Source organism: Phacochoerus africanus, chromosome 1 (genome assembly GCF_016906955.1).
Source record: "Phacochoerus africanus isolate WHEZ1 chromosome 1, ROS_Pafr_v1, whole genome shotgun sequence".
NCBI lineage: Eukaryota > Metazoa > Chordata > Mammalia > Artiodactyla > Suidae > Phacochoerus > Phacochoerus africanus.
The window spans coordinates 188,882,053-188,902,010 of NC_062544.1; the positions used below are offsets into that span (position 1 = coordinate 188,882,053).

General features: G+C 42.4%; 1 protein-coding gene across 2 annotated transcripts in view; it reads right to left on the minus strand.

Moving 5' to 3' along the window:
• Nucleotides 1-1,254: 1,254 nt before the first annotated feature.
• The window catches only part of LRRC31 (leucine rich repeat containing 31), a 29,695-nt gene continuing 10,991 nt past the window's right edge, over nucleotides 1,255-19,958 (minus strand). For both annotated transcript variants that reach the window (XM_047786185.1, XM_047786196.1), the window contains 6 exons: nucleotides 18,121-18,288; nucleotides 17,742-17,909; nucleotides 16,798-16,962; nucleotides 13,550-13,717; nucleotides 7,208-7,375; nucleotides 1,255-2,317 (listed from right to left, as the gene is read on the minus strand). In XM_047786185.1, the coding sequence (XP_047642141.1) occupies nucleotides 1,986-2,317; nucleotides 7,208-7,375; nucleotides 13,550-13,717; nucleotides 16,798-16,962; nucleotides 17,742-17,909; nucleotides 18,121-18,288 (1,169 nt within the window). In that variant the 3' untranslated portion in view covers nucleotides 1,255-1,985. The remainder of the gene's footprint in view (nucleotides 2,318-7,207; nucleotides 7,376-13,549; nucleotides 13,718-16,797; nucleotides 16,963-17,741; nucleotides 17,910-18,120; nucleotides 18,289-19,958) is intronic.

Consider the following 19,958-nt stretch of genomic DNA (forward strand, 5'->3'; position numbering starts at 1 on the left):
GGTAATTGTAGAAGCATGTGATAGGTACATGGAGTTTCATTGTACTCTCATGTCTACTCTTAAAACGTTTAATTTTGAATCCACAGGAAGTTCCAAAGAAATGTACTGGGAGGTCCTTGCACCCTTCACCCTCCCTCAGTGTTGACATCTTACATAACTATAGTGCAGTATCAAAACCAGAAATGGACATCAGTACCATCGACAGAGCTTATTCAGATTCCATCTGCTATACATTCATGTGTGTGTGTCCAGTCGCAAGTTTGTGTAGCTACCACAATCAAGATAAAGAGTTGTTCCATCACCACCAATCTCCTTTGTGCTATTACCTTTAGTCACACCTACCACCTACCTACCTCTCTCCCAATTCCTAACTGTTCTCCATCTCTCTAATTTTGTATTCTCAAAAATATCATATAAATGCAATCACATAGTATGTCGCCTTTGGGGACTGGCCTTTTTATTCTGCGTGATTCACTTGCAGCCCATCCAAGTGGAACATCTATCAATAGTTCATTCCTTTCTAGTTGTTGAGTCGTATAGCATAGTTTGTTTCACTATTCACTTTCTAATACCCATTGGAAGGTATTGCTCTGTTTCCAGTTTTTTTGGCTAATATGAATAAAGGTGGTATGAACATTTGTTCACGGGTTTTTGCATGAGCATAGGTGTTCATGAAATTCATGGGAACACCCAGAGAAGTGAAGAATCTTTTTCTAAAACATCCCCATGTACACCACTCAAGAGCTCCTCTTCTGATGACTCTTTCTTTTTTTCTTTCTTTTTTTTTTTTTTTTTGGTCTTTTTGCCTTTTCTAGGGCCGCCCCCGAGGCAAATGGAGGTTCCCAGGCTAGGGGTCGAATAGGAGCTGCAGCCGCCGGCCGATGCCAGAGTCACAGCAACTTGGGATCTGAGCCATGTCTGCGACCTACACCACAGCTCACAGCAATGCCACATCCTTAACCCACTGAGCAAGGCCAGGGATCGAACCTGCAACCTCATGGTTCCTAGTCGGATTCGTTAACCACTGAGCCATGACAGGATCTCCTGATGACTCTTTCTTTAGGAGACATATTGATTTCAAATTCTACATATCTTTTAAGCAATGATTGCAATGTGAATTATTAGTATAGCAAGAAAAAAGTAAAATATAATGTGACTAGAGCATATCAGAACAGGAATGTGTTAGCAGACGCTTGCCATGCAATGAATTTTATGCTTTAATAAGATAAAACAAAAAAAAAATCCAAAAATCTCTTAGAGAAACACGAAAACTTTAATTATTGAATTAAATAGGGTTTATGTGGCAAATTTCATGCCAGAGAAATGCTCAGGGGTAATATGTTAATTTATTTTAGTGATAAAATATTTTAATAAGCTATGTTTTTGAAACTGGGTTTTGAATTTTTGACCACATTTAATTAAGAATTATATGTCCATGACTATTATTAGTATGGTTTATATTGAGATAAAAGACAAGAGAACATAACATAATAAACTACTGAAGGGAATACTTTCTGACAAAAATGTAAGTAGACCACATTAAGATACATATAATAATAAAGATAACAAGAAAATATTCAAACAGTTAGTGCTTTTCACATTAGAATTTCACACACATTCATAAACACCCTTATATTTAAAACATTTAGCATTTAGGAAAAGAGAGGCAGAAAATTCCAGGGGAAAAAAAAGGAGATGCCTCACCAGAATCTAAACATTTTTGTCAGGTCTTCTAAACAGTAAGTGAACTAACTATACCAAAACAAATGAAAATCTATCCAAAAATGTCATCCTTGTTTCATAAGATGGAGAATTCAGACATGCTCTTATTAGTTTATTGTGTACATATATTTACCAAACTCTTGTAACATAAATCTCATTAAACAGCTCAGAAGTTGGTAGTCCCTTGCCTGCACCGGGAGTCATTCATGTTCTTTGCCACCCTTTAGGATGGAGTGTAGCTTAGCTAGCCTCAGGAAGTCATTTTACTGAAACCCACTGTGGTCAAAGTGAATGCTGTTTCTGTGATTTTGGCCAAAGCATTCGAGTTCTTCTTCCTGTGAAGCTGGGAGGACCCACCTCCTCATTCCTATCTCAGTGATCTTGGGAAGTTTGGTCACAGCACATAACAAGTGTCTAAACCATTGTCTGCAATCCCGAAAAGTTGATGGCCGAAGGCTAACATCCAGTTCTGTTAGCTCTTTGAGGAGCCACAGGTTTTGGCAGAGGGTGGCCCATCCTGCATCACAGATGCTGTCATTATAGCTCAGGTCGAGGTTCTGCAGCTTGGCCAGGTGACCTGCCTGGATTACTGATGCTGAAAAACAAAATCACTCTAAATGCTAAAATCTAAGAATATTTTCTAACGTGACTGTGTCCCACTTCCCATAATATAGGACAGTAGCTCCAGGATTAGTAATGACAAGATTGGTACTTTGTAATAAAATGTTAGCTAGCAGTTTTATTCAGGATATCTGAAAATAGCAACAAATTTCCTCTCTGCATCCCACATACAGCTTGAAAAATTGATTTTTTTTTTTCCTCTTTCAAAATCCCAACCCAAAGAATATCTTTTTTTGGTAAGCTCCTGCTCTCTGTTCCACTGGATTCCCAGCTTTTATCGCAGACTTTCTCTAATCAAATATGAGCTCACTAGCTTTGACCCAGGACCATTCATTTGTAAATAGTCTTCTCACTGTTTAATTATTCATTGCTTATTCAGTCATTTTTCATTCAACAGTTAGGCAATTGAACACTTTCCATGGGCAAAATATACTTGGATAATTTCTTTTTGTTGTTGTTGTTGTTGTTGCTATTTCTTGGGCCGCTCCCGCGGCATATGAAGGTTCCCAGGCTAGGGGTTGAATTGGAGCTGTAGCCACCGGCCTACGCCAGAGCCACAGCAACGCGGGATCCGAGCCGCGTCTGTGGCCCACACCACAGCTCACAGCAACGCCGGATCATTAACCCACTGAGCAAGGGCAGGGACCGAACCCACAACCTCATGGTTCCTAGTCGGATTCGTTAACCACTGCGCCACGACGGGAACTCCTTGGATAATTTCTAATGCACCTCTAATACATGAGTCAATTTCCCCTTTGAATATCACATATCACAGGACTAAAATGTTTCTTAATAAATAACAGTTAATGATGCAACTAAGAAAAGGAGCTGGGAGAGACAGCCAAAGCAGACACAGCCAAAGCAGACAGGAGGTGCTTCCCTTTTTAACCAAAAATAGGAATGGATTACAGAGATGAGATGAGTAGTCTCAAAGTTGGAAGGGAATTTGGAGGTTTCCTCATTCATCCTCCAGATGGATGATTGAGAAGAATCGCTTTCACAACTTTTCTACTGGGGACTAGCAGGATTCTGCAGGAAGCCCCTTTCAGGCTGCCCCCGCAGGGGAGGGAGCCGTGCCTCAGGGCTCCATCTGACTTTACTGCACTGTGCACCTCCACCTGCTGGAAACCTCTGCTCCTTCCATGTGCCAGTCCTGCAGGGTTGGGCAAAGGTCAGGTCCCCTCAAATGTTCCCCCTTTAGGACTAAATGTGCCCAGGTCTTTCACTGCTCACACATCCAGATGCTTGTCCCTATCATTTTCATCATCCCAGTCAGAACTCCAAAGCTGCATTTGGTCCCACCACGTGCATGTCTTTCATTCCTGTCTTTTCTGTCTTTCAGTATGTAAACATTACTTACCATATGCTCAAAACTTAGCCTTTTCTCTTTAGAAAGTTTCCTATTACAGGCATTTTAAAACATATAAAAAAAATAGACAAGAGTGTGAACCCTCCTTTTCCCATTATTCAGCTTGAACACTGTTTTCATTGCAGTCTCATCCAGTCTCTTCCCCCTACTTTTTGTTTGTGTTTCAGTTTTTTATTTTTTATTTTTTTTGTTTTTTTGATTTGTTTTGGCTGAGAACCTGGGGCATGTGGAAGTTCCCAAGCCAGGGATCAAACCTGTGCCACAGCAGTGACAATCCTTAACCCGCTAGGCTACCAGGGAATTCCTGTTTTTCAGTATTTTAAAGCAAATCCCAGACACTGCTTCACCTTTCCTATACTGTTTGAATTTTCCATTTATGTGGGTAGTCTATTATATTGTAGTATTTATATTCATTATATATTTTTAATCTGGGTAATAGTCTCACAGGCCATGGAAATACTATTTTTTATAGTTTATTATATGAAAAAAATTGATGCTGTTATTTGTGAAAGAATAAAACACAAACTACTAGTGACTAACAAATTCTTAAAGTTTCTGTTAGAAATAATAAAAAAAATCAAAGTGGCAATGCTTAAAACCACACATAGTAATACTTGTTATTGACTAAAATCTGAAAGAAGGAAAAAATAACCTTGACAAAATGTTAACGTATAGGAGTTCCTGTTGTGGCTCAGTGGTTAATGAATCCGACTAGGAACCATGAGGTTGCAGGTTCAATCCCTGGCCTTGCTCAGTGGGTTAAGGATGTGGCATTGCTGTGAGCTGTGGTGTAGGTCGTAGATTCGGCTAGGATCCCGCATTGCTGTGCCTGTGGCATAGGCTGGCGGCTACAGCTCCGATTCAACCCCTAGCCTGGGAACCTCCATGTGCCACAGGAGTGGCCCTAGAAGAGGCAAAAAGACAAAAAAAAAAGTAAAAGTATAAATTTGGCCTGAGGGGGAAAAAAAAACATGGCAGTAAAAATTAAAAAAAACCCTATATAACAGCTGAAACTATCATTAATAAAATTTGATGCAGACCAAAATAAAACAGCTGAAGAAGCAAATTTTAGTGACTTTAAATAAAATAATTTAAATATTTTTAAAGATGTCCAATTCTGGAAAACAAAATACATGAAAGGCTGATTCTTTGAGAAGATTGATAATATTGATAAGCCTCTTGTGATCGTTAGAATTCTAAGGTCGCCCCAAGATTTCCAGCCTAATTCCTAGTGCTGTGTATATGATGAGTTCCCATGATTGCATTCTATTATGTGGCACAGCTGAGTTTAAGAAACACAGATTGGGAGTTTCCGTTGTGGCTCAGCGGGTTAAAACCTGACTAGGATGTAGGTTTGATCTGGGGCCCTTCTCAGTGGGTTAAGGTTCTGGGGTTGCTGAGAGCTGCTGCCTAGGTCACAGATGCAGCTTGGATCCCACGTTGCTGTGGCTGTGGTGCAGACCGGCAGCTGCAGCTCTGATTTGACCCCTGGCCTGGGAACCTCCATATGCCACACTTGCGGCCCTAAAAAGAAAAAGCAAGAAACCCAGACTCCCCTGGTGGGGTTAATCTACTCACAGGAGCCCTTTAAACACAGAGAGTTTGTTGCAGCTGGTGGTAGAAGAGGAAAGAGGAAGTCAGGGTGATTAGCACCGTAAGTGTGAGAAGCACTGACACCTGGTTGCTACTTGAAGAAGAGGAGGGGCCAGGTATCAAGAAATGTGAGCAGCCTCTGGTGGCACTGGTGGAGTTAGAGCAGCCCCCAGTTACAGAGCTGGCAGGAAAACAGGAACCTCAGCCCTACAGCTGCAAGAAGCTGAATTCTGCAAACAAGAATGGGTTTGAAAGTGCATTTATCCCCAGGGCTTCTGGTGGGAACTCAGCCCAGCTGACACCTTGATTCAGCCCGGTGATACCGGAAGTGTAGAACCCAGACAAGCTGATTCGGACTTCTGACCTACAGAACCGTAAGCAAATAAAGAGTTATTGTTTGAAGCCATACGTTACTTTGTTACATACCAATAGAAAATGAATATACTTTTAGTCAGACTAGCCAAGGGAAAAAAGATAGAAATACAAATTACCAATATCAAGAATGAGAGAGGGGGGTGTCACTGCAGACATGAAAAGGATTTAAGGGAAAAACTTTATTTCCACAAATTCAACAACCTAGGTGAGATGAGCCGATGCTGTGGAAGACACAATGTGCCAAAACCCAAGAAGAAAGAGAGAACCCGAATAGTCCTATATTTGTTTTTATTTATTTATTTATTTATTTATTTATTTATTTATTTTCTTTTTGCCTTTTCTAGGGCCGATCTTATGGCATATGGAGGTTCCCAGGCTAGGGGTCTAATCAGAGTTGTAGCCACTGGCCTATGCCAGAGCCACAGCAATGAGGGATCTGAGCTGCATCTTCAACCTACACCACAGCTCACGACAACGCCAGGTCCTTAACCCACTGAGCAAGGGCAGGGATCGAACCCGCAACCTCATGGTTCCTAGTCGGATTCGTTAACCACTGTGCCATGACGGAACTCCTATATTTGTTTTTAAAATTGAATTTGTAATCGAAATCTTCCCACAAAGAAAACTTTAAGCTTAGACCTAGGTTCTATGGTAAATTCTAGGAAGCAGTTAAGGAAAAAAGAATGCCAAGTCTACGCAATCCTTCCAGGAAATAGAAGAGGCAGGAACACCTGCCAAGTGATTTATAAGGTCATTATTACCCTGATGCCAAAGCCAGACAAAGACATCACAGAAAAACTATTAGACTTTGTTCTCTCATGAACATAGTCACATACATCCTCTACAAAATATTAGCAAATATATAAAAAGGATAATATGTTACCACCAAGTGGGGTTTATCCTGGGAATGTAAGGCCAGTTTAATATTTGAAAATTAATTACTATTAATCACCACATTAACAAACTCAAGGGAAAATAAATGTGCGCTCATTGTAATAGACACAGAAAAGGCATTTAAGAGAATCCCATTTTTAATTCATTGTAAGTCTTGCCAGATTAGGATTCCTTTACCTGATAAACATGGGGTGGGTTGGGGGAACAGGAGGAGACTCCCACCCCATCCACATCCATCTCCTTTGTTTTTTCTTTTTAGGGCCATACCTGCAGCATACAAAAGTTCCCAGGCTAGAGGTCGAATCAGAGTTGCTGGTGCACACACAGCCATGGCCACAGCTGCCAGATTTGAGCCGCATCTGCAACCTATACCACAGCTCATGGCAACACGGATTCTTAACCCACTGAGCAGGGCCAGGGATCGAATCTGAATCCTCATGGATACTAGTCGGGTTCATAACCCACTGAGCCACAACGGTAATTCCCATCCTTTGGTTTTAGAATTGCCCTCATCTGTCTTGGCCAGCTCTCCCGGAAGTTGCCTCTCCACCCCTCTTCCCTGGCCCTGGGCTGGCAGGGCAGGCACATGGGGCTCTGAGTGCCAGGGCCACTTTGGGTCCAATAGATACAAACCCAGGAGAGCCACGTCCTCCGTCACCAGGGAACAGCTGCTCAGCCTCAGCTCTTGAAGGAACGTTGAAACCTTCAGTGTTTCCAGGAGCAGCTTCAGGCTGCCACCAATGCACTTATTCCAAGAAAGGTTGAGTATTTCCAGAGCAGGGAGGTGAATGGATGCTTCAGCTGAAATTGAGAGCGATGAGAATAGTAACAATTTAGGGTTCCTAAGAGGACATAAGCCTGGAATTTAAGGAACCTAGACTAGGGAAACATAACCATCACTGAGGTGGAGAAAGTGGTAGAGACTGTTTCTCCTGTCTAACATTCATGGCCTCCAATTATGTTGTCTATTTTTATTTGGGAGAAATGCTGGAACTTTAGAAAAGTCAAACTTGATGAGGTAGAATTCATTATCAAATGGGATTTCTTTCCTTCACTTCACATTTAAGAGGGAGAAAAAGATGGACGGTTTTAACACCTAGTCAAGATTTCCAGAGAGTGTCCTGGTTCAGGAACTGTTGAAATTCAGAGACAAAGTCAAACCTCCTGAGAGCTCTGAAACACCAAAATGTAGTTGTGTTTGCTTAAACTGCTGTGCCAGAGACAAAGAAGGGAAATAATGTATTTTTGGAAAGAGTTTTAAAGGAAATTCAAAGATTTTCTGCTTAGTTCCCAGTTTCCTGTAATATTAAAATTAAACATCAAACTTTTGCACAAGCCATAGTCGTTAATTACATTTTAAACCGTTCTGCCTTCTTTCTAAAGAATATTATCTTTAAGGAGTAAATATATATTATTATTATTTTTTTTGGTCTTTTGTCTTTTTTGTTGTTGTTGTTGTTGTTGTTGTTGCTATTTCTTGGGCCGCTCCCGCGGCATATGGAGGTTCCCAGGCTAGGGGTTGAATCGGAGCTGTAGCCACTGGCCTACACCAGAGCCACAGCAACACAGGATCCGAGCCGCGTCTGCAACCTACACCACAGCTCACGGCAACGCCGGATCGTTAACCCACTGAGCAAGGCCAGGGACCGAACCCGCAACCTCATGGTTCCTAGTCGGATTCGTTAACTACTGCGCCACGACGGGAACTCCATATATTATTTTTATAATATCTAATAAGAACACTTCTCCTCATATGGTACAGAGCCCCATCAATAAGAAACTGAACTTTTTCTTCTAAAAGTAATGTTGATAAATATATATGCAACTTGCTTCTTTTTTTCAGTTCTTGATTTACTTCTTAATTCAAATTGAGTTAAACAGATCTTTGACTTGTGGGGTTATGTCCCAATAAGTTGAAAATGTCTTAAGTAAAAAATGCATTTAATACACCTAAACTTCCAATCATCACAGCTTTGCCTAACCTACTTAAATGTTCTCAGAACAATTATATTAGCCCACAGTTGGACAAAGTCATTTGACACAAAACCTGTTTTATAATAGAGTGTTGAATATCTCATGTAATTTATTGAATTCTCATGTAATTTATTGAATTCTATGCTGAGAGTGAAAACCGGAATGGTTGTCTGGCTACAGAATGGTTGTTAAGTTTACCCCTAGGAAGGCCTGAGAGAACATCATACCACGTGTATATCACTAGCCTGGGAGAAGATCAAAATTCAAATATAGGTTTCTACCGAATGTATATTACTCTATACCATCAAAAACTCTCAAGTCAAACAAACCATCATTAATCAGGGACTGTAGATTTGTCAGCTGATGTAATTTATTTTTATTTATTTATTTATTTATTTTTGTCTTTTTGCTATCTTTGGGCCACTCCCATGGCATATGGAGGTTCCCAGGCTAGGGGTCGAATCGGAGCTGTAGCCACTGGCCTACACCAGAGCCACAGCAACACAGGATCCGAGCCGCGTCTGCAACCTACACCACAGCTCACGGCAACGCCGGATCTTTAACCCACTGAGCAAGGGCAGGGACCGAACCCGCAACCTCATGGTTCCTAGTCGGATTCGTTAACCACTGCACCACAACAGGAACTCCAAATGTAATTTAATATCTACTTGATTTATTGATTGCGAGGCTGTAATTGAAAAGGATTGCATCTTCTGATGGCAGAAGACAAAATCAAAAACCGTCTTCTTTCAAAATATTCAGCAGTTTTCATTTAGGAGGTATATTTATGAAATATCATGTTGTTGCCAAATTTATTCCTTGTGGAATTTTCCTAACTGAACATTAGCCAGAGCAGGGGAATGTGGTGTGTGTGTGTGTGTGTGTGTGTGTGTGTGTGTGTTTGCGCGCGCGTGCGTGTGCGCGCACGCACATGAATGCGCATTTACCTAACCATTTTGGGGATTCCAGACTCCTTTGAGAAGTTTGTATGAGTTTATCTGTTTATTTATCTATCTACCTACCTACTTGCCTATCTCTTCTTATAATTAATATGTAGAAATACCTAAAATGTGCTTTGAATATGCAGTAAAGAATAAACACAATCCCTCTCCTCAAGGAGGTTACAATCTGGGAGAAATATGGACATAAAAAAACCACACAGGAGTTCCTGCTGTGGTTCTGTGGGTTAATGATCTGGGGTTGTCTCTGTGTTGGTGCAGGTTCAATCCCCAGTCCAGCACAGTGGGTTAAGAAGCCAGTGTTGCAGCTGTGGCCATAGTTTGAAACTGCAGCGTGGATTTGATCCCTGGCCCAGGAACTTCTGCATGCCATGGGTATGCCAAAAAAGAAAAAAAAAAGTAAAAAAAATACAAATAAATACATAATTATAAATTCTGCTAAAGGCTGTAAAGAAGATACAAATACTTCTAATTTAAATAGTGAGGGGTTGTCTTAAAAGGGGACATTCACACTTGAGACCTGCAGAGACTTTCAGTCAGAGCTACCCAAGAAAGTCTTGGGGGGTAGGAAAATCTAGAGAACTGGAAGGTCAAAGGCAGGAGAGAGCCCGGGGATAGGAAGGAATAGAAGGGGCTGAGGCTGGGATTAGGGAGCAAGGGAGAGAGCAAATGAGGGTACGGGGGCCTGTTAGACCCCATGAAGGAATCTGAATTTTACCAGAGGTGCTTCAAGCAGCCACTGGCTTTTTAAAAACTGGATAGTGATAAAATTTGCTTTTTAAATAAAATTTATAGACTTCCCGTAACATTAACAACTAACATTTACTGAGCATTTACTATGAGCCAGGTACCTTTCCAAAATCTTTACATGTATTAACGCATTTGATTCTTTTTTTTTTTTTTTGTCTTTTTGCCATTTCTCGGGCCACTCCCATGGCATATGGAGGTTCCCAGGCTAGGGGTCTCATCGGAGCTGTAGCTGCCACAGCAATGTGGGATCCGAACCGTGTCTGCGACCACAGCTCACAGCAACGACGGATCCTTAACCCACTGAGCAAGGCCAGGGATCGAACCTGCAATCTCATGGTTCCTAATTGGATTCGTTAACCACTGAGCCACAACAGGAACTCCTAACCCATTTGATTCTTAAAACCCAATGAGAGACCAACATCAAATGCTATCACTTACATGTGGAATCTGAAAAAAAGGACACAATAAACTTCTTTGCAGAACAGATACTGACTCACAGACTTTGAAAAACTTATGGTTTCCAAAGGAGAGATGTTGGGGGTGGGGGGATGCGCAAGGGAGTGTGGGATGGAAATACTATAAAACTGGATTGTGATGATCATTGTTCAACTATAAATGTAATAAATTCATTGAGTAATAAAAATAAATAATTTTTATTTAAAAAAAATTTTTCTTAAATGAGCGTTGCAACGTTTATTTCAGGTTCTCTCTTGTTTTTTTTTTTTGTATTTTTTTTTCTTTTTTGCCACACAGGCAGTATGTGGGAATTCCTGGGCCAGGGATTGAACCTACACCACACAGCAGCAACCAGAGCCACAGCGGTGAGAACGCAGGAGCCTCAACCCACTAGGCCATCAGAGAACTCCCAATAATTAATTTTTAAAAGATAAACTTAAAAAAAAGAAAAAGGAAAAAACCCATGAGATGAGATATTATTATTCCATTTTACAGACAAGGAAATTAAAGCACAGAGATATTAATATTAGGTACCTTAGGTCACAAGAGCCAGAGCCAGGATTTGCTTTCAGATGTCTGATTCCAGGTGCTCTGGAGCCAGAAAACATACCATACATTCCCCACCAACAAAATAACTGGAATCAGTTTTAGGAAGTTCACAGCCCCTGCGCTCAAACATAACTATAGACTGACTCTCTTAAGGGAGGTGCCAGGTACCCCAGATTGAGATCTCCAGGTCTTAAAGGTACATTTCCTGCTACTTTCCCCCATCCAGACATGTAGCCAATGAGATGAGCAGTGCTGGGGAAGGGCTAGGAGCAGTACATAGCAAGGACCAAGTCCATGTGGGTTGAACAGAACACTTGGGCTGAAAAGGAAGACAAGAGAACCCTAAATACAGAGTTCTTAGAATTTGGGGTAAATTATGTGTGCTTATTTTTATTAACAGATATCAATAAATAGCTACTTGTAATTTTTATTAATAACAGTCCTGTCTGGTTCATAGAACAACCACAGTACAATCCTTTTTTTTTTTTTTTTTTTTGCCACGCCCACAGCATGAGGAAGTTCCTGGACCAGGGACCAAACCTGTGCTACAACAGCAACCCAAGCCACGATTCATTTTTAAGGGAGTGTCAGGAGACATAACCCTTGGGAGAACATGAGAGAGAAGAACTGTTTTCCTCATTATCCATGAAGCACCAGAATCTGACCACTCTGGTCTTGTGCTTGTATGCAACAGAGAGTTGTTGGCCCTTGGCTGATATTTGGAAACTTGGAATTTGGAAGTGTTGCCACCATTCCTTAACTGATAAGGGGGATTTACTGTGCCTACAGTGTTTGTGTACCAATAATATAATTTATGCTGAACACTAGCTTTCCCTTTGTGAGTCTAGAATTTTGGTATCTGCTTAGGAGAGGGTGGTCCTAAGTCTCTACTAAAAACCCTGGACTTAAATATTCAGGCGAGTCTTCCTGGTAAACAATTCAGATGCATCATCACAGGGTGCTGCAGGAATGAAGCACATCCTATGTGACCCTACTGGAAGAGGATTTTTGGAAGCCTGTGCTTGGCTTCCTCTGGCCTTTGCCCCTTGCCCCTTTCCTTTTGCTGATTTTGTTTTGTGTCCTTTGGCTTTTTTTTTTTTTTTTTTTTTTGAGGGCCGTACCCATGGTATATGGAGGTTCTCAGGCAGGGGTCAAATCAGAGCTGTAAGGCTGGTCTACACCACAGCCACATCAACACAAGATCCGAGCCTCATCTGCAACCTACACCACACCTCACAGCAATGCTGGATCCTTAATCCACTGAGCAAGGCCAGGGATTGAACCGGCAACCTCATGGTTACTAGTTGGATTTGTTTCCACTGAGCCACAACGGGAACTCTTGTTTTGTGTTCTTTTGTATACGTGAGTCTTTCTAGTGAACTTAGAGGGGGCTGAGGACTCCCAGCACCATATGCTCAAACTGTTGGATGCCTGGGTGGGATATTTAAGAAAACTGGGCAAAGTCAGCTTCCTCAAAATATCTCCCTCTACTTCCTACAATGCTCTTGCCCCAGAACAGGTAGAAACGTCAGACTTAGTAAACCCTTGAGGTAGGCTGGGCTGTATCCATGACCTTTAGGTACACCCAGAGTCCTGAAGAGGACAGCAAATCCTATTGGGAAGTCTGCTAGGCAGTCAGCTAGGCTCACAGTAATTGCCTCCCTTTTTCCCTGAGACTCATAGCAATCCCAAATTATATTGACCTCAATGAAATTATAAGTTACTATGGATGTGGACCTCCAAGGTTGGTTATATAGTCATCCCTCGGTATCTGTGGGGGAATTGGGTTTGAGATGCCAAAATCTGCAGATGCTCAAGTTCCTTATATAAAATGGCATAGTATTTGCATATAATATACATCCTCCTATATATTTTAAATCATCTCTAGATTACTTATAATATTAATACAGTTTAAATGCTATATAAATAGCTGCCTCTATGAGATAAATTCAAATCTTGCTTTTTTGGAAATTTCTGGAATTTAAAAAAGTTTTTGCATATTTTCAGTCTGTGGTTGGTTGAATCCACGGATTTGGCCATGGATATGAAGGGCCAACTGTATACACCTTGAATTTTAAACGTTCAACTTACAAATACCAGAGTCATTCATGTGGCCCTTCGGAAGGTCACTTTTAAGAAAGCATATTTCCTGAAAAGAAGACAAATTGATACTTCACAACTTGGCCCATGGCTGAGTCTTGGAGTGGAATTCATTTAGAGGGAAAGAGAGGGACCCCCTCTCAGGTGTAATTGTACCTGCCTGCAGGGACCTGGGGAAGGCTCTTACCCAGCGCAGTGAAAGTCTCACTTTCCAAGGCACAGTTGTTGATCAGTAATGACCTCAGTGCTGGTAAGAATCGGAGTCTGCCGAGTAGGTTTTCAGAAGAGCTTCCCATCCTTTTGTTGGCAGATAAATTCAATTCTTGAAGGTTCGAGAGTATAGGGATAACCTGGGCTGTTCAAATATCAACAGGTACATGTTTTAGGCAGCATCTCAGAGTCTGCTGGGTGTTGGGTTCCCAGTCTTCTTGATCGGCAAGCACAGCTCTCTGCAGTGTGACCCCTGCCATCCCTTACCCAACCATTCACACCACACACACCAGCCACTCTTTCTCATGTGCAGCTTGGGCTAAGAGTAAAGAGCAAAGGCTTTGGAGGCAGAGAACTAGGTTCTAACCCTGGATTTGTGGTGTGATTTTGGACAAGCTCATTTCCCTGAAGCTCAATTTTCTCAGTAATAACAATACTATCTCACAGGGATAATGGGAAGATAAGACGACTTGATATATGTAAAGTGCCTGGAACAGTGCCTGGCGTACATTAAATCTTAATTAATGTTTGATATTGTTCTTTTCTCAGAACATAAGTCAGAAGTACTAGAAAGACAGTGAAACCAAGCAATGGGAACACATGTCCATTGGTAACAGCTCTGGAGTGGAGTCCCGAAGGCCCCTGCTGTGCCAGGAGTCATCCTGCTTCACTATCTTTCTGCTGCTTTTCCTGTTTCCAGGCCTTTGTCTTAGTTCTTTGTGGTGTGGGAAATGCCATGTCCTGGGATCTCTCGGGGGCTGGCTAACCTCCTCAGAGCCTTGCAGGGCCACTGAAGCCACAGTAACCCCTTGGTCACAGTCACGCCACCCTATGGTATTTTCCTCCCAGCACCCTCATTACAGGATTTGTGCATGTGTTTGTTTTCTGCCCTTCCTCCCTGAAGGTGAGCTCTGTGTGTAGGAGCTGTGTTATGCCCAAAGTGTGCACCAGAGCCTGGAAATCAGAAAGCATCCGTGGAAGGAGGAAAGGACCAGAAGAAAGGGAGGGGGAGGGAAGACAAGGAGGGCAGGCACTTGTAATCCCAACAGATTCCTCTTCTAACCCAGAACCTTGTTTTCCACCCTATATTTGGTTTATTCTTGTCCCACCAGATGGAAGCTCCTGACTGTGAATTTCCCTTGGCCCATAGCACCGTGCCTCAAACAATTGGATAACTAATCAAAAGTTGTTGACTAGGAGTTCCCATCAGGGCTCAGTGGGTTAAGAATCTGACCAGTATCCTTTTTTTTTTTTTTTTTTGGCTTTTCAGGGCCGCACCTGTAGCATATGGAGGTCCCAGGCTAGGGGTCTAATTGGAGCTATAGCCGCTGGCCTACACCACAGCCACAGCAACACAGGGTTCCGAGTCACATCTGCAAACTACACCACAGCTCACAACAATGCCAGATCCTCAACCCACTGAGCGAGGCCCGAGATTGAACCCACAACCTCATGGTTCCTAGTCGGATTCGTTTCTTCTGCGCCACTGCGGGAACTCCAGACTAGTATCCTTAAGGATACAAGTTCGTTCCCTGGCCGCCCTCAATGGGTTAAGGATCCGGCGCTGCCATGAGCTGTGGCGTAGATGTGGCTCAGATCTGGCATTACTGTGGATATCGTACAGGCTGGCAGCTGCAGCTCCAATTCAACCACCAGTCTGGGAACTTCCATATGCTGCAGATGCGGCCCTAAAAAGAAAAAAAAGTTGTTGGTTAGATGACCTGTAATTCCATTTCTTTGGAGTTACTGAGGCTGATCAGATAAAAGAAAGTTCAACTATTTAACAACATCAGGTATGAACAAGATGTATTTTCATTTCCATCTTTTCAAAATTAAGCAGGAGATCAACGTACTTCACTATAGCTATTAAAGAACCACTACCTTTCCGGGGCCATTTTGGTGGCTGCAAATCTAGATAAGAAGCTAATCCCTCTGTTGTACCAGTGGTGACAGTTCAGTCTAGCACTTTAAACTTCCTCTGAGTAACAAGACAAGGTGTGGTGTTTGTGTTATTTAGTTGTAGCAAGGGAAATTCATCATTTGGAATCTGGTCAGCTGATAAGACAGGAAGGTCTCCTGAGGTATGACACTCATAAGTAAAAGGGACAGTGATACCTCATCATCTCCACCTGGAGCTCCAAAAGGGATCATTTTGCTATTTTAAAATCTTCAGGAAATCCTTGAACTTTTCTCATTTTCCCAAATTGAGGGATAAGAGTCTAAGAAATAATTTTGCATGCCTTAAAGATTGTTTTTAGACTTAAAGACTTATTTTACTGTTTTCCTCCCCAAATTGTTCAAAAACAACTTAAAAAAATATTTTTTTCTTGTTTTGTGTTGATTGATTCATCCAATCAATCACATTTACTGGATACCAACTATGTGCTAGACCCTGTGCTTGAGCAATGGAGAGATGCTGGAGGAAACCATACCCCCACCCAGGAGGAGCCCGAGATCTGGAGAGAGAGCAGAGCATGGCTGGTGTGTGTGAGGAACCACAGCTGGTGTGGCTAGAGTTGCCAATGAGGCAGGGAGGAAAAGAAAATGCCTTCAGAGTGACAGAGGAGCGAGAAAATCATTTGAACTCTTGCCATAACCTGACAGGTGACAGTGGCCTGGACCAGGGTAGTAGAAGTCTGGACAGTGAGCCATGGTCAGAGTGTGGATGTATTTTGAAGGTTTACTGTGGCTGCAGATGGAATAAAACCCTCAAGGCAATGCTTACTGTTTCTTAGGGGGAACTTCATCTGTACATCACAAGACTATGTCTGTGGTAGGAAAGTAAGCCTAGTGATTTAAAGTTGTAATGTACACCCATTACACACAACCCCCTTGTTTTCTGGAACCTCTTTTGTATCTAAGTGGCACAACCACTCACTGGTCAGAAAGTCTCGACACCCATCATTCCAGCTTTCTCTCCTTATCCCTGTTGGTAATATACTTTGTGACATCTATTAACAGAGTCATTTCTAAACAGCCACATAAATTTAGTTTTTGTCTCCTTCAAGTGCCACATCTATCCTTTACAGATGTGTACAGGAGGAGTTTCGATTCATGAACATTAACTAGGCACTTAATATTTGCCAGATACTATATTGGGACATTAACAGAACTTTTATGATGTGATCCTCCCAGTAACTTCAGCAACACATGTCAAATTTGCAGGTTTCCAAACACATGCCGAAGTTCCAAACATCCTTCTGGGACTCTGCAGCACCTACTCACTCAGTGACACCACGTCGTGGGCCGTCAGTGAGCACTGGTGAAGATCCAGCACCTCCAGGTGCTCCAGCGTGGCCAGCCCTGGGGCATCCTCAAACCCTCCACCCAGCTCCTTGTTGCAGGAAAGATCTAGTGTCCTCAGCTCACACAAGTGTCTAAAAGCAGCATCTACAAAGAAGGTCAGAAGCCCATTCAGACATATTACAAGGTAGTCCCAGGAGAGGGGCAGGTGTGGAAAAGGGAGACAGAAAATATGTACACCATGTTGACAAAAGCCCAGATGGAGGGATAACGGTCCACTTGTTACCGTCTTCAAATACACACTCGTGTGATCTGCCTTGATTGCTAATGGTTTTGATCAAAAACTTCAGGCTAATGGTTCTTCCCCTACCATGCTTGAGCATGGGTGCTTTCACAGTACCCTAGACTTACTCAGACTGCCAGGAAGAAGGATATTCAGGCTATAGAAGTTGAAGGGATAAAAACCATTTCATTTCATATTCCTCCTTAATGTGGAGATTTTGTATATCAGAGTAAAATTTAATTCACCCTTTCAATTTGGAATGAGAGATGCCACTGAAGCTGTTCTTTTCACCAGGACCAATTCCTTTCTTCTACTGAGCATTAAATAATGCTGATGTTTCCCAAAGTAAGAGACAAATGGAGAGTTTCCAGTAGCACAGAAACTTTTATTTTGCCTAGTTATCTCTCTCAAACCTAAAATATCCTGGCCTTTTCAGAGATGGCGATTTTAAAAGGTTATTCTTATAATCATGAAAGTATATGTTCACTGTAAAAGATTTAGAAAATAAATCATGAAGATTTAAATCACCCATAATCTTATTCCCCAATGTAACTGCTGTTTATATTGTATTGCATTTCCTAACAGCATAAGAAATTACATATAAAATAAAATTATACAAAAACGTCAACCATTGCTAACTCACCCAGTAGTCTGACGCTCTTCTGTGATAATCCACATGAATGTAACTTCAAGACTTTCAGCTCTGAGGTACGTTTTAATCCCTGAGCAATACTGTTGAGACTGCCAGCGATGTTTCTATTCATAGAAAGATCAAGTACTTCAAGGTTTGGCAGCATAGGCAGCGACTGACCTGGAAAGGAGGAATCCGAAGAAGAACAACTCAGTAGAGATACAGGGTGTGAAAGTTGGGGCAGGCAGGAAGGGAAGTACAGCTTTATGAGATGTGCGATATAGTGAGCCACCCTTTCAATTTGAAGTGAGGGAGAACACAACCGATGTTAACTCCCAACTATCCAATCATGGGCATCTTCACATTTTTTTTCCCTAGAAAGTCCACTTACCCACGAACGCCCCATCTTCGGGTGTGAGGGCACAGTCCACAAGCTCAAGCGTTTGTATCTTGCTCCCTTCTTGGAACATCTGGAGGATCAGAGGCAAATTTCCTCCCACTTTACTGTTCCAGGATAAATTCAACTCTTCAAGTTCAGGCAGCGCTTTAAGTGCTTCTCCTATTACAAAATGGCCCAAAGATCAGGTTGCTCTCCAGTCTGCCAAGTGGGGAATTCATTTCAAAAAAATTCAGCCACTATTTACAGAGTATTGAAGGCGGGCCAGGTACTGGCTAGATGCTAAGCAGCAGAGAAGAGAAAAGAATCCAGTTCCTGCCCACTCCCAGCAGGAGAGCTTCTATATGTACAGAAACAGCAAGTCTAGCCCCTTTTGAATTCTGAAGCCATACTCATAAGCAAAAGCTGTGAACAAATCCACCTGTCAGTAGATTTATCAGATTTATCAAATTGTTTTGTGGTAGTAAATATTTCTTTTTCTTTTTCTTTCTTTTTTTTTTTGTCTTTTTGCCATTTCTTGGGCCGCTCCTGCGGCACATGGAGGTTCCCAGGCTAGGGGTCGAATCGGAGCTGTAGCTGCCAGCCTACGCCAGAGCCACAGCAGGATCCGAGCCGCGTCTGCGACCTACACCACAGCTCACGGCAACGCCGGAACCTTGACCCACCGAGCAAGGGCAGGGATCGAACCCGCAACCTCATGGTTCCTAGTCAGATTCGTTAACCACTGCGCCACGACGGGAACTCCATGGTAGTAAATATTTCTACAAGGCCATCTACTTTCTCTTATCCACCTTCTCCAGGAGTCAGCATTGCTTCTTGGCCAGAGGTCAAAGTGTAAAATACTTGGAAAATACATAAAACGTGAAGATTTAAATCACCCATAATCTTATTTATCAACATAGGCACTCTTTATATTTTGGCTAGAGGAAGCTTGGCCAGAGGTAGAAGCAAAGCAGGGCACTGGCCTCCACAGAGGAAGAGCTCACTTTGACATCGAGAATATCACTTACAACTGAAACCAGCCACTGCAAGGAGGAACTGGCAAGAGAACATCAGGCACTAGCAGCTCCTAACAGTGACCCAGGCTTGAGGGTGGAGCTTGACATTTCTGACAGTGTTTGATACAGGAAAGCCCCTGAGGACTACACGGGAATTGATGGGTAGAATGATTTTCATTGCCTTAGAGTAGAACAGAGTGGGAACCACACACATGGAAAATGTGCTTTCTCACTGTTGGGAGTCAATTGTAACACCAGTTAAGAATGTTGCCAGGTGGAGTTCCCGTCATGGCTCGGTGGTTAATGAACTCGACTAGCATCCATGAGGACACAGGTTCCATCCCTGGCCTCCCTCAGAGGGTTAAGGATCTAGCGTTGCCATGAGCCATGGTGTAGGTCACAGACATGGCTAGGATCTGGCGTTGCTGTGGCTGTGGTATAGGCCAGTAGCTGTAGCTCCGATTCGACCCCTAGCCTGGGAACTTCCATATGCTGCAGGTGCAGCCATAAAAAGAAAAGAAAAAAGAGGGAGTTCCCATCATGGCTCAGCAGAAACAAATCTGGCTAGGATCCATGAGGACACAGGTTCAATCCCTGGCATTGCTCAGTGGGTTAATGTCCTGGCACTGCTGTGAGCTGTGGTGTAAGTCGCAGGTGCGGCTTGGATCTGGCGTTGCTATGGCTTTGGTGTAGGCCAGTGGCTACAGCTGCAATTCGATCCCTAGCCTGGGAACCTCCATATGCTGCAGGTGCAGCCCTAAAAAGACAACAAATAAATAAAATTTAAAAAGAAAAGGAAAAAGAAAGAAATTATTAAATCCTCACAATAATTTT